Genomic DNA, 14,279 nt, shown 5'->3' with positions numbered 1-14,279 from the left:
ACTCTGGTTTGCTTTATTTCATCATACACAATAAGAAAACTTTAATATCCGTAGTGTCAACCAACACGCTCTTCCCAAATCGTTACGTTACGGCTCCATCAATTTCTACCAATGCTAAATTTCCTCAAGTAGTGCCCGTTCGCGCGCGCGACGGTTCCTGAACTTCTGGCCGGCTTCCATCGACTGCTCTTCGCGCATATAATATGCTCCGCCTTATCTTATCGCCTATCGATTGCTGATTATTGTTAGAGTACACATACCCGGAAGGGGAAGGCTGAGCGGGATTAGGTCACGCGTGTGTGTGTCTGTGTGTGTGTGTGTGTGTGTGTAAGCGCGTTTGTGTGACGGTGTGTATAAATTGCACTGGGTGAGGGGGGAGGTTTTAAGAATGCCCTCAGAACTTTCGCTATTCAATCGTATTGACCCACATGCCCAACCGTTCGTCTGCGTTGGAGAACGGCGGGATCGAGTCCAATTCCACCGGAAAGGGAGTGGGTCGTTGCACCTGTTTCTACCTTCGTCTGTATTGTCGCCATATGAGGCGCGCGCCCTCACACCCACACCCACACACACACATATACATATAAAAAAGGGAATGTATTCGACCGGAGCGTTGCAAGGCGTACACCCCACAGCAAAATGGCCAAAAATGCACCACCAACAGGCAACCAACACGGAGAGAAGCCCCGTGCGGTTGTTATGCGGTGCTGTTGTGGCCAATTGCGCGCGCTGTTGCTCCCATATCGACGATACTTTTCCTGATTATTATAGGGAGCAATTTTCTAAAAATCCTTCCCATCCTAATGTACTACAATTGAACGTTTCGCCTTCATTGTTTGCCCTTTGCCTACAACAACGGCCTGTACTAGAATACTAAACGAGAACACGCCGCCAGCAAGATTCGAATCATCTTCCAGGTAGTTGCCACGCATCCGCCCGGTGTTGTTTACGCTTCGCGCCGGTAGATCTTCTCCATTATCTTAAAGAACAGCTCGTGGGGCAGCCCGCGCGAGATCTGCTGGATGTGCGTCTTGATCATGTTGTACGATTCCTCCTCGTAGATGCTGTAGGTCGTCGGCAGGCCGAGCTGCTCGTACAGCTTCTTCACGCGCGCGATATCGTCCGGATCTGCGGGAGAGCGAGGAAGCAAACAAAACAGAAAAATAAACCATTAGTAAAAACCTCTCTGGTTCACGCGCCTTCCACGGCTATAACGAGAATACCCACCCTGGGAACCGTAGCACGCCTTCATGATGTCCTTCTGTTCCTCGGTGGCACGTTGCATCGCGACCACCGCCAACCAGCTGCACTTGCCCTCCGCAATGTCCGTACCGACCTTCCCGATGACGGCCGGGTCGCCGAAGCAGTCAAAGAAATCGTCCTGCGTCTGGTAGAACTGACCGATCTCGAGCAGGATCGTCCTCACCTGCCGGAACATCTCCGGATCCGTGTAGCTGTGGTGGGGAAAGAAAGCCATCGGTTAGTGCATCGTTCGCAACATCCGCACAAGGTCAAAAAACTTACCCCGTCAGGTGCATGGCGGCCGCAACCGGCAGGTAGAACGTGTAGTAGGAAGTCTTGTGGAACACGATCGACTTGTACAGATCCATCGTGTACTGGGTCACGTCCAGCTTGGCCGAGCGTAAGTCCAGCGATTGCCCGATCGACGTAATGAACTTCATGTCATTAAACAGCTCCAAAAGGCGCGGATAATACGGCTCGTTGCCGTACTGCTGCCGCACCAGGTGAGCAATGGCCGCTTCGATCATGATGCCATCATTGATGCCAGTCAGCTTCACCTCATCCAGCGTGTGCCAGCACGGTTGGCCCCGACGGTTCGTGCTGCCGTCCATCACATCGTCCATGATCAGGAACATCGAGTGGAGCTGTGGGAGGGCGAGAGAGAGAAAAAAAACATAAATAAAAAAGAAAGAAAAGTCAAAAACCACAACCGGTGTGAACGTCGTTATCACGCATCGCACGAGTGTTCGCGTCGTCCGATTTGTCTCGCCTGTCTCAAAGCCGCGGAGGTATATAGTTGATAAACCGAACGATGATAAACCCCGAGCCTGCGATTTACGTCACCGCTCGCAAGCAGCTTGGGGTCTTGGGGTCTCGCGGGGTCAGGACATTCACCACCCGATGTTGTCCAACAATCGACAGCGTGCGTTCAATTGCAATCGCAACCACACAAACAAAAAGGCTCCGACAACTCCACCAAAAAGGGAGAAACGCTACGCTTTTCGAGAGCATCGATTATGCACAGTATTTGCGAAGGGCTGGTGGCATCGTTCAATGGTTTGATTTTGCGGGCTGCAATCAACCACGCGCTTCTGGAACGTTCATGAGAATGTAAATCCCGATAATCGGTTGCTCTTGAAAAGCACAAAATGTCTCTTGCTTCAACGAACGATAACCATCATCTCATCGCGGGTCACAATGCCCGTTTTCTATTGACGTCTATTGACGTTGGAAACAAACGAATCGAGCTCAAATGGAATTTCAAGTAGGCATCAGCGCGCGCTATTCTTGGTTGACCAAACATTAGCATTCGAAACGTGATAACTGATAGCACGTAAGCAGCAGCCCTGGAGCACTTCAAAGTCAACTAACTTCCCCAAACGATCTTCGATCAACTGTGTGGTCTGGTCTGTCTCTCTAGCCCTGTAAGATCGCATCACAGCAGATTGTTAACAGGATGCTTACCATTTCAATGGCCCATCCGAGGTACTGCGCCCGTCGGATGTTCTCCGGCGTGAGGGCCTCCGATTTCTCCAACATCCGGTAGGCGAGGACACAGGCGAGCCCGCGGTTCTTTTTGCCCTGCGGCACGTTGTACTGGAGCGCCTTTACGAACCACTTGGTGGCGACGTTCTTGTCGTACTTGCTGGCGTACGTGGTCAGATCGCGTACGACATCCGGGAACACGGCCATGAAGTCGCGGCTTTCGCTTTTCGGTACCGCCGACAGGGCTCCCGTTTCCGGTACGGATGAGTTCAGCGTCGAGAGAGTCCTGGAAGGGTTGAGGGTGAGAAAAAGAAGAGAAGAATTGATGGATGGAATTAATACACCGCATGTTGAAGAAGGAGCTCCTCCGATTGCTTTTACAATTAACACACGAGGAGCTTTTTGTGATACTTTCGTGTGTAGGCTTAAAATAGCTCTATGGCTATAAATATTGTCCGCTCACGGTTTCCCAAAACACCTGTGATAACACAGGAGAGCAAAAAGAGCCCATTAGAGCCTCGCATTTGTCGTGAATCGGCTTCAAGATGTCGAATGGTGGTAAAAAAAATTTATAAATAAAAGCTAACGAAAAAATAAACAGGAGGATGCAATCAATTGGATTTCTTTTTTTTTTTTTTGTTCTCAGAAGTAGCTAAAGCTAAAGCGCGCCCGATTTCGCTCAACGCCACACTAATTGCACAAATTAGTGCCAACGGCGTGATAATTATCCATTAGCGAACTGACAAAAAAATGTCGCAATTAACTAAAGAACAGAAATAATCAAACAAAAAAAGGGCTCCGAGTTATGCTTCCTTTCTATCACAACCCCACGATATTCTGTCTATCAAGGGATGTATTTTGATTGCGGGATAATCTTATCAAAATCCGCCAAAAAGGCTATCCATCGTATCCGTGATTCAGCAGCTCGAATGCAACGAAAGTAACCTACGTCCCCCCTTCGTGGGGATTCCACTTCAAAACTGGGTTATCTCTTTCCTTTTATCGTTGACTAACGAAAATTGGCAAAAAATAAATTCACACACGTCATCAAAACGCACCATTGTCGCTTGGTTCCGTGGACGTTTAAAAGAACACATGTTCCGAAGAACGATAGAAAAAAAGATTCACACACGTTAATTAATGCCGAATAAGTCACCTGAGACTTATTGCAATGGCCACCAACATTCCGGCGTGTTACTGAGCCCAAACTAGCCCGCGATGCACAAATTACAGCATCTCGAAGACATCACACACACATCGGTTAGGGATGCTCTTATTTGCCCACCCGATTAGCATACCGAATGGAAAGATGTTAATTCAATGGTTAAAGTAACCGAAACCATCACCGGACTATGCGAACAGCACGCTGCTGTCGTCGAGAAACAACACGGAAACAATTGGCAACAAACAGCGCCATTTGAGACACCTCCAGGTTGTTAAACAGCTACGTCGTCGGGGTTCAAAACACCCACCGAGGGAGGTGAGAATAGAATAAATTTAGAAAACACACCTGCAACAGAGCAACCGTTAGTAGGTGTGGCTCTCTCAATCGCGTCCATCCGCGTTCTCGTCGCTGTTAGCAATCATGTTTGCATCTTGATTATAAGGAAACATGATGCTTGTTTGTTTAGGTCCTGGTTCTGATCACTCGCAGTGTCCTTATTTGCGCGATCGCCCTCGTTTCCGAATCAAGTTCGAATCAACAATAAACGTTCTCTTTCTCTCTCGCTCTTTCGAGTGTGTGTGTGTTTACTGTGCCCTTATCAATCGTACGACTGTTGATGGACGGCAATCCTACGGTCAAACATTACGCGAGCTTTCTCTCTAGCCCTTCCCATCGACAAACTCCATCATTCCGGTTTCCTTGTAATCATTATGCAATTCACAACACGGTTCTCGTAGGTTCGGTTTTCCCATTCTCTCCAGGAGACGCAGCACACACGCACAATGGCACCCGGCGCCATTCATTCTAAAACCAGAAACACACATTTTACGTCGCAATTCCTTCCAGCGAATGCAATCAGCAGCCCGAAGGGTGGTTAAGCGCTCCCTCGAGAAGGGCTGAAAGCGACGACAACAACAATAACAAAAAAGGGGTTGAGGAAAAAAGGGTGCACATTCCGCACGTAAACATGTTTCTATTTTTTTTCCTGTGTTCCTCATTCCACAGACCCACACATGGCTCCATCAGAAAGCCCCCGGCCGGCATTTTGACCTTGGGGTGTTCGCGTTTGCGAGCGATCGAAAGCCGCCAGTCCGCGTAGGGGAGAGACCAACCATTTGCATAGCGATCGCGATTACTAATCGCCTAGGAAAGGGGGGTTGACGATCGAATGTCGGACGTACAAGCTCAGCCGCTTGCCAGAGGGAACACATTTTCATTGCCGGAGGGCAAAATGGGGATTTAATCGGGCGCATTGCAAATCCTTGTGACGCGCTTTTCTCCACGAAAACATGAGCACACTCCCACAGGAGCTCTATTTTTTGAAAATTTTCAACTCAAAACCCAACCGCCACGCTTGCAAATGAAACGCGGGCAAAATATCGACGCCACGCTGGCGCTGGCGCTGGTGAACGAAAAACTGCGCAGTTAATATCGCGAACCTGAAACAAACCATACACACCACACAAAAAAAAAAACGCACAGTGACGGAAGAAAACAAACCCCGTTCCCTACGCGTATTCCCCCCCCCCCCCCCTTTTCCTATATCTCGCTATCTTTGGCTGGAGGAAAAACAACGCAAACATTGGGGCGCAAAGATACTGCGTACAAGGCGCCTTGGAGAGCTGCGTTCATTTTTCTTTTTTTTGGGGGAATGTGGCATTTTCTGCACGCACACACACACAGGCGGGTGCTCCAAAAATGTGTGGCTCCACCACACGAAACCGGTGTGCTGGGGAGAGAGCGAGAGTGAGGGGAATGTTTTGGCTATTTTTAGACAGAGCCGGTACAGAGTACTGTGCTTCTGGTGTGGTGTTGTGCCTTTTTGCCATGTTTTTCATCCCCGTTGGGGGGGGTTTGTTGGTGACGACGTCTCTCGTAAACCTGCTGCTCCATTCGCTGAATGATCGAGCTTTGCTGCCCTTTGATCAGTGTGTGGCAGCGCTGTAACAGCCAACACAACAAGCGTGTAACGTGTTGTTGCTGGTCACCGCCAACAAAAAGAAGCTTGCGAGAATATGAACGCTGCATATTTAATCTCGCATCAGCTTCGCACCCCCGCGCGCGTATCTCTGGAAAAACGAGTTTCTCCATGCGATCATTCGAGCTGCGGTTCCTCTTTATTCTTCCCTCAACAGGCGACAGGCGAACCTTCTCCTCCTGATGGGGCCTCTGTTCCTCTTCAGCTTCAGGTGCGAACGCATCACACGAACGTGACTTTCAGCGTGTGATGTGATTTCTCTCTACACACCCAAGGTTCACACTTTTGTTTCACCATTCGACGCGATTGGTCAAACAAAACGCACCTTTTTTCGGTTTGCCCCATCACCCATGGGGGCGCGTGTGTAAGGATTTGCGCAAGCTGCATGATTGATGCATCGTGAGGAGATTTTTCCTCTCTAAAAAAAGCCCTTTTTTACCCACTTTCGACACCCAAACGAGGTGCTCTGCTTTCATTTCATATGTCTCCTTCGAAAAAAAAAAAGCGGAGAACATTGTTTTGACGGGCAGCCATACGCATAAACCCGTGCGATAGTGCATAAGAATCCCAAGGGGCGTGTTTGTGTGCGTACGCGTGAGGAAGAAATGGGGTCTCCTTCCTGCAAGCAGAACGGCTGATTTTCCAGGCTTTCTTGCTTTCTGGCTGGCTGGCTGGGCCAACGTAAATAGGGCACACGCGAACGAGCAGGAATAAAAACAAACGAAGAACCGCTCAAGACCGCAAGCCGTTGTCTCTGTGAGCGTGTTGCAACGAACAACCTGTGGGAAAATGGATGCACTCGATGCGTTTTACCTACACACGGTTATGGATGGTGAGGGCTTCACACCATCAAAACACATCGCCGACGGACAGGAAGAGAGAGAGAGAGAGATAGAGAGAGAGAGAGAGAGAGAGAGAGAGAGAGAGAGAGCGAAAGAACTGGTTCTATATTTATCGCCCCCCAGCCCAGCGGGAACAAAAAAAAGGCTTTGCCGAGTCGCATCATGACTATATATCCAAAACACACGCGTACGCACACCACGCAACGTAGGGGATGATGATGATGATGATGATGCTGATGTGTGGTATGATATCGAATCGCGCGCGTCCGGGGGTGTGGTGCTCGTCTCTGACTAGATAAAGGTACCTACACACACCAGACCAAACCAGACCCACCCGGTGTGAACTTTGGACTTTTCCTTCCACCGACGGAGGAGATATCTCTCAGAAGCAACAACCTCCCCTAGCGAGCGATGGGGGGACCTATTCCGGTTTCGCTGGCCAGGAGGCGCTGGAGGGCTGGCTTTACGATGGAGCAAGAATTTAAGCAATTCGGGGGTGGGTGGTGTTTCATCCACCGGACACACCTACAACGGCTGTCGACGACGACGAGCATATAAAAACAACCCAAAACAAGGCTAGTGCGCCGGTGCGAATGCTGAGTTCATCTTCATTCACCACCTTCGTGGCGTGGAAAACGTGGAAATTGACTCACTTTTCCAGTTCATTTTTTTTTGTTTGTCTTGTTTCGTTCATTTTCCTCATCGCGTGGGGCCCAAACCCGGGTGGTTCGTGAGGGTTTGTTCACTCAACCACCAATAGGATACGGTGAATTCCGCAACACTTCCTTCTGCGTGCGTGCGTGCGTGTGCTCACGTAACGCAAGAAGGTTTTGTTAAAGACGCAGAAAAAAAAACATCAACCCAAACGTACAGTGGGAAACAAAATACCAGAGGAATCGAGCATAAACTCACCTGGACACCTTCTTCAGTCTTATCTGTTGCTTGCTGTCGCAGTTGCGGCTGCTGGACGCCGTCGTCTTCTGGTGATGGTTCGTCTGGTACTCGGACCGGATCGTCATGAAGTCAGAATTGTTCACCTCGCTGCTCTTTGAGATGCCACGGACCATCTGATACGCGAAACTGCTGCACTCCACACGTCGTCCAAACGCGGGCAATAGATTCGCTGCCGCCTTCATGGTGGGAATCATCGTGATGGTTTTTCTTTGGAATTGCGCGGAACAGAAATTTGCCTGTTTTTCACTCCGTCGTCAGTCGGACGCCAGGATTGCTGCTGCTGCTGCCGTGGGTGGTGGTGCCTTACTTGTGACCTGCACTGTATTTACGCACCGCACTCCGATAAAATGCAATACAGTTTGGCTTTCTTCTGTCCGTTGTTGCTACCGCGTGATTCCGTCGTCGTCGCCTGGGTAATCGATGACGATGACGATGATCGTGTCCGTGTGCGCTTCTTTCGCTTCCAGCTCGCGCTTCTCTTTTCCGTTGTGGCCACTTTCCTTTCCGCGGTATGCGGGCGCGCGCCGCTGACCGGTGGGGTTTTTGGCTTATTTTACGTTTCCTCGATTCCTCGGTTTCTCGATGTGTTTATTGACTTTCGGGCGTTCCACGTCCAACCGGGCGACGAGAGAGCCACACACACACAAACCGGTTGAATTGTTTTATCTGTCACTGTTGCGCGATTTTCGGTGACTAGCTCTCACTGTGTCCGCACATTCGCATCTATTTAACACTTCCACTGGGTGGGAAAGTGGACGTAAATGAAACGCACTGGGATACCGGGAATACGCACGCACGCGGAGAAAGAACGGGAGAGAGCGAGAGAGAGAGAGAGAGAGAATGGGACACGGAACAAAAACGGAACGAAAACACTGACCACGTACCACGCACAGGGGGGAGACCACACAGACGTCAGATGACGACGGAACACTCAACCGCGGCCTGCTTGGATGCAGCAATTTTCTTCGGCACTTTTTTCACTACTTTGACGATCGTCGTGAAGGATGTCATCCAACGGCGCTGCTCTAACCATGTCACACTATCCCGGATGGTTTTAGAAGCTGAATGAAGGGGGTGTTTTAGCTTTGAGAGATGCGTCGAACTGGCTGACTAAACAACAAATGTGACGTTTCGAAACGAGACAGCTCTTTTTATGGCGTCTTTTGCCAGGGTTGGCGGACCCTTTTGTACAGGTGCCTGAAATATTATCTTTGAAATGTGTAAAGAAGAAATGGATGGATTTGATAGGTAGTGAAAATAGTCACCATCCATAGTGAAAATAGTCAACATATTTCATTTCTTATATTTAATGCAATTGTGGATGCTTAACAGCAACCAACAGTTTGCTTTTGGGGAATGGAGCAATAAATTGAATGCAAGCTATATGTGGTATAAAAAGACATGTTATTAGATTTCAAACTAACGATTCTATCGAAAACATGCGAGTCGTACAATAAGCAACGAACGTAGTTCACAACTAACTACTTTGACATGCCTGCCGTTCGCGAATCAAAATAAAACGACGAAACTACGTCACTCTCGTCGATACGCATACTATAGCAGCTCCTTCATTTTGTCGGATGACATAAAACATTCGCGGATGCTGGTGCATTAAAAAGAACATTGCTTTTATGTTAACAGCACATGGCTTTGTTGCTCAGATAGAAGAGTGCGTTATTTGCACTAGAATGCGATCATTTTACGTTCAATTGCAGCTATGCTAGTTGCAAACAGCATGCATTTTATGATACGCATATCTTCATCCGCCGGTCGTGTTTGTGCGTGCATCATAAAACCTTTGCGCGGACTCCACGCACACAAACCGATGGTTCCGAGCCTCATCCTTATCCCCCCCTCTCCTTCTCTCTCTCTCTCTCTCTCTCTCTCTCCTCCAGCAACACCGAGTGTACGGACGGACGATCAGATTCACGGCGCAAAAAACATACGATGTTCTCTTTTGGAAAGTCTACCATTCCAGATAGGAATAAAAGGCCTTTTTTTTGCAAACCCAGCCAAATTTCTATGCATTTCCATCGAAGATATCGAAGGTATGGCGTTGGAGCCGTATTGGCTCAACGATTCGCTGGGAAATCATTCGATTGGGGTCTCCCCCAGTCCAGAGCCGTGTTTACAACACCCCGTAAACGTAAATAAACGCGATGCTTACGCACATCGCGTCTACCTCCGCCACAGACCTGTGGCAACAGTCGTCATCCGTAATTGTAAATCGCGAAAATGCACCGAAAAATGCAAAATAAATCGATTATCATCCACGGGCGATATCAATATTTCACCCGCTCGCCAATCACCCGAAGGTGGTGTTTAAATGTTTACCGAATCGAGATACCAACGGGGAACGGTGGCATCCCTCCTTTTGGGGGTACGACGATATTCCTGCCGTGTTTAAACGTTTAATTTACGGGTAGGTATAACATGTTTAAAGGTATGATTTTTTTTTACCCCTTCAAACAGGCAAAAGAAAATCACACCACCGTTCGCAATTGTACGACGAGCGGGAATACTTTCTTCTTTCTGGATTTCCCATGCACCCATCGTTGCGGAGGCTTCTTGGCAGACGTTCTCATTGCTATGCTGTTATGTAGTCACGTAGGCATTGCGTGGATGAACACCTTGTTGTTCCAGAAGGAACGGGCTATGGTCGAGAGGTGCATACTTTTATGCTGCGCGGTTGCACGCATACATGCTCCGCGCGGAGCATGATTTCGGCAGAGGGATGAATCGTTCGCCCCGTGTCCGTGCCAGCGGAGGGTTGTTTGTTATTTACCCGGGGTAGCAATGTTTGTGAAGCAAAATGAATCATTCCCCTCCCAGATGTTCACCCGCAAATCATATGTTCTGGAGGGTTGATGATGCTCACAGGTGAGCAAAATCATAACAACATAACAACACTGGCGCAGCATTATGTGCCTGATAAAAAAACTAACGTATTCTCTACAATCATGCAATGATATTTCGTATAAGATCCGCCTTTACAAAATACGTAGTTTAAAAAACCCACAAATCTTTGAGCCATGTTAAAGTCGAGTCAATCATCAATAAAAATTGAAATTGTTCCATAATTATATAGAAATAAATTTGAGGCTTTTGAATGTGATTGGAAATTTGAAACTAGTTGTTTTAGGAAAATAAAAAAATATAACATTCAATTCGTACAATTTTTTAAACAACAAGCTTTTAAGCGCATACACAGCACACCCAAGTCGCTATAGCAACCGACAGCGTTAATTCCTAGGGCGTTTTTAAACTCACGCCCTCAATCAACAGGTGCAATACGTAAACTGTACAATTGGGTCAAGTTTACCGCTCATCAAAATCAATAGTGCCAGAATGTGTTTGATCGATAGAAATTTTCTTCAGAAAATTCAGTACAACCGTACGGTCCATTCAGAACAGAATCATCTTTGAGGTGCCTCCGAAAAACAACTACTCCCCGGAACCACCATGGAGGTTATGGAAGAAGGAAATCTTATGGACAGAATACCCATTCTGCTCCAGCGTGATTTGCAATACTATGAGGTAAGCTCACCTGTTCTTCCTGTCCTGTGAGATGTTCCTAAATATTGTGCTTGTTTCACGCTGCGGCAGGCGAACCAGAAAGTCCTGCAGGAGAACATCTGTCCGGGTGTGGTTGGCGGGAAACTGGACTTTCCTCGGTCGGCATCGTTCGCGTCGGTGAAAATTGTCATTTGGTAAGGCCGTATACAGAAGCTGGTCCTAGTAGCGCTCCAAGGCTTGTGATGATCCTTTCTTCTTCTGACTATCCAACCGATCCGTAGGCTGGAGGATGAGTACTACGCTGCGTACCGCAAGAACTCGGGACTGCTGCACCTGGCAGACGCGCTGCAAGACCAGCAGGGAAAGGAACCGGAAGAAGCACCCGGTTGCGGGGGCATCGTGAAGTCATCCGACCCGGAAAAGTTTGTCATCCTCGTGTCGAAATCGGTGGACAACCTGCTAGGTACGTCCGTCAAGCGGATGTGCGTATGTGCGGGAATTCAAACCCTTTCCGATTGTTGTTTTAGAGCACATCCATACCTTGTCTCAAGAAGCACTGGATCACGCTGATCTGACCGTACTGACGGCGACGATCGGTGCAGCCGCCTTGGTCAAGAACAGCCTATTCGTGTGGTTACAGTGTGTGACGAAACACGTGTGTCCTCCCAAGGGCGATGAGAAGGGCGGTTCGCTGAAGCTGAGTTACAAGCAGTACTCCGAGATGACGGAGGCATTGGCGGAACGATTGCTAGATTTACACTGCCGCTTGCTGACGCTTTACATCATCCAGGACGCTGACTCCCTACACTGGGAAAGCTCTCACCCATTCTTCGAATCCGAACGAGGCTCCTACACCATCCAGATGTGGTGGCTGTACATGCAGGGAACGAAGCAGGACCTTTGGAATTCGGTACCACCGACAATGGCCCAGCGGGTGTTTGCCGGCATGCTGAACGAAACGCTGACAGTGCTCACGGTGCGCTACACACAAACTGTCCCAAGCCGGGCTCGATCTCCGCTACTGCTGGTCGACGTCTCCAACGTGCTGCTGTGCGTCGGAGAGCTGCTACCAGCGATCTGCGCCAATGGGGAGGCCTTCGTCGGACTGAACCTGCCCAGTCAGAGCAAGATCATTCGCGACATTCACGCCAAGTGCCAGGAGCTGTTCTGTTGTCTGCTTTTACGTGGCATTCCACTCGGCGCGCTATATAAAATCGCAAAGAAAGGTGTCCAGGGTGGCATAGCGATGTTTGGACAGCGCCAGGGGTTGATAGTGCCATGGACGATTTTCGCAATGCCACGGCTCTTTCCACCGAACCAAAACGCACACTGGGCGGCCCGGTGTTCGGAGCTGCCTACCAGTACCGCACTCACGCTAGAGCTGAAGGTGCTCCTGGCCGCTCCACAGGCTAACTGGTGGCTCCTGCTGAAGGTGTTGTTGATGCGCGAAGCTCATCTATCGTCGTTGATCTTCCACCATCTTATCCGCAATCTCCCATCGAGCGATAACTTCATCCCGAGTGCACGTCAGCCGTCCGTTAGCCGGGATTGTCTGTCAAAGAAGTGCGAGGGTTTTCTGTGCGGGGTGGAGTGTAACGACATCGTCCAGTGGGCGCTGGAACAGAACGGTAGGTGGTCAGATGTGCCAAAAATACAGCCGTTCGGTATCATCCTTGGCTTCCCTTTTCAGATCCCATCGGTCAATCCAACTACCAGGTGTTGATGGGACTCACGTATATTGTCATAATGGCCGGGAAAACTTCCGACATCAACAAGACGCTCATATCGGCGCTCGAGAAGAGCAAAATGAACGACTGGGCATCCTGTCTGGACCGGCGACAGGTGTGGAATCAGAAACGTCCACCCTGGCTCGAAGCGATTCTGCATCTCATCTATCCGATCCTCGGTCCGGTTGTACACATGCTCGTGTCCGCGGTGCAGACGACAGCTAGCATGTACCAAGCGATGTCCTTGTCACTGTCGTGCTTCTCCGAGATGTGGGACTGCATTCCGGACTGCTTGTACACCGTCACCAACTGCCTGGCGGAGATCCTTCCGGCCGAGATACGCCCGCTCGGTGACTCAGTGCTGATACAATTGCTCTATATTGCGCTGTATTCGAAGCTGCTGGAAACGGCAGAAACTGAAGCCGAGGCAGAGGCGCGAGAACATGCGAACGGTGGCGGTAATTCGGAACCGGCAGCCGCCACCGGTCCGGTATCGACGATCAACATGAAACCCAAGTCGGTCATCTGTCAGACGTTGGCTGAGGCAATCTGCTTCATCGACGAGGATAACAAGCATACGGAGCAGATCGCGTCACTGATCAACCAAGCACGGGAGAGCCAACGATCCATGGGCCAGCTAGAGTCCGAAATCGATGACGCGGTAGGGCTTGCCAGTTTTGCCAGTACATCCCGCGTCGACGATATGGAGGCGTTCCTGCGCCAGACAACACCGAGCGTACGTTCTGAGGAAGAATTTGATGTGGAGAACGCCGAATATATCGCCGAGATGCTGGTAAGCGATGTGCTGGTGACGAGTGTTGGCAAACTGAGCATGAAGATGTTGTACCAGTATATCCGCAAGAACTTCGACTGGATTCTGCAGCAGCTGGGTGTGAGCGACGTCGAGCACAATCCGCTTCAACCGAATCCGGGGCAGAGCATCCGCGAGAACCGCCAGACATTGATCGATCTGATGTTCCATATCGGGCACCGTTCATTCGATCAGCTGTTGAGCGGCGGGCTGGACATTGATTATACCAAGTGGTTCCAAACGCCGATGTCGATGAGTGTGGAAAAGGCTTGGTTGCAGGTCTGCCAACGCTGGGAATTCCAGGAGAGCGCCAAATTGTCCGTGCACGAAGCGCTCATGGTGTCTTTCATCACCTCGCAGCTGAAACCCTAGTTATCTTGGTGTATGAAAAGATAGAAAAAGTGTTTGTTAAGCAGTGATATGTGAATTGCTTTAGTCATCTTAGTGCCATTGGTTGATGTTAACTTAAAAAAATATCATTCGGATATCGTTTATGCAAACTTCTGAGATTCTTCCTGGGAACTCCTGAGAACAAATTACATAGATGAACTATAAGTTA

General features: G+C 49.3%; 2 protein-coding genes across 2 annotated transcripts; one reads left to right on the top strand and one right to left on the bottom strand.

Annotated features, from left to right (window-relative positions):
• LOC128725148 (farnesyl pyrophosphate synthase) lies at nt 1-8,496 on the bottom strand. The gene is made up of 5 exons (XM_053818870.1): nt 7,625-8,496; nt 2,707-3,013; nt 1,525-1,886; nt 1,228-1,454; nt 1-1,128 (listed from the first exon to the last, which is right to left on the bottom strand). Exons 1-5 carry the CDS (start codon nt 7,858-7,860, stop codon nt 947-949), a joined length of 1,314 nt encoding a protein of 437 aa, XP_053674845.1. The 5' UTR covers nt 7,861-8,496; the 3' UTR covers nt 1-946.
• A 2,632-nt stretch (nt 8,497-11,128) lies between these two features.
• On the top strand, nt 11,129-14,092 carry LOC128726664 (uncharacterized). Its single transcript, XM_053820483.1, has 5 exons — nt 11,129-11,203; nt 11,273-11,376; nt 11,464-11,645; nt 11,710-12,810; nt 12,873-14,092. Exons 1-5 carry the CDS (start codon nt 11,129-11,131, stop codon nt 14,090-14,092), a joined length of 2,682 nt encoding a protein of 893 aa, XP_053676458.1.
• The last annotated feature ends 187 nt before the right edge of the window (nt 14,093-14,279 follow it).

Source organism: Anopheles nili, chromosome 3 (genome assembly GCF_943737925.1).
Source record: "Anopheles nili chromosome 3, idAnoNiliSN_F5_01, whole genome shotgun sequence".
Taxonomy (NCBI): domain Eukaryota; kingdom Metazoa; phylum Arthropoda; class Insecta; order Diptera; family Culicidae; genus Anopheles; species Anopheles nili.
Note: the sequence above shows the minus strand (reverse complement) of the source record. Positions and strands in the feature narration are given on the sequence as shown.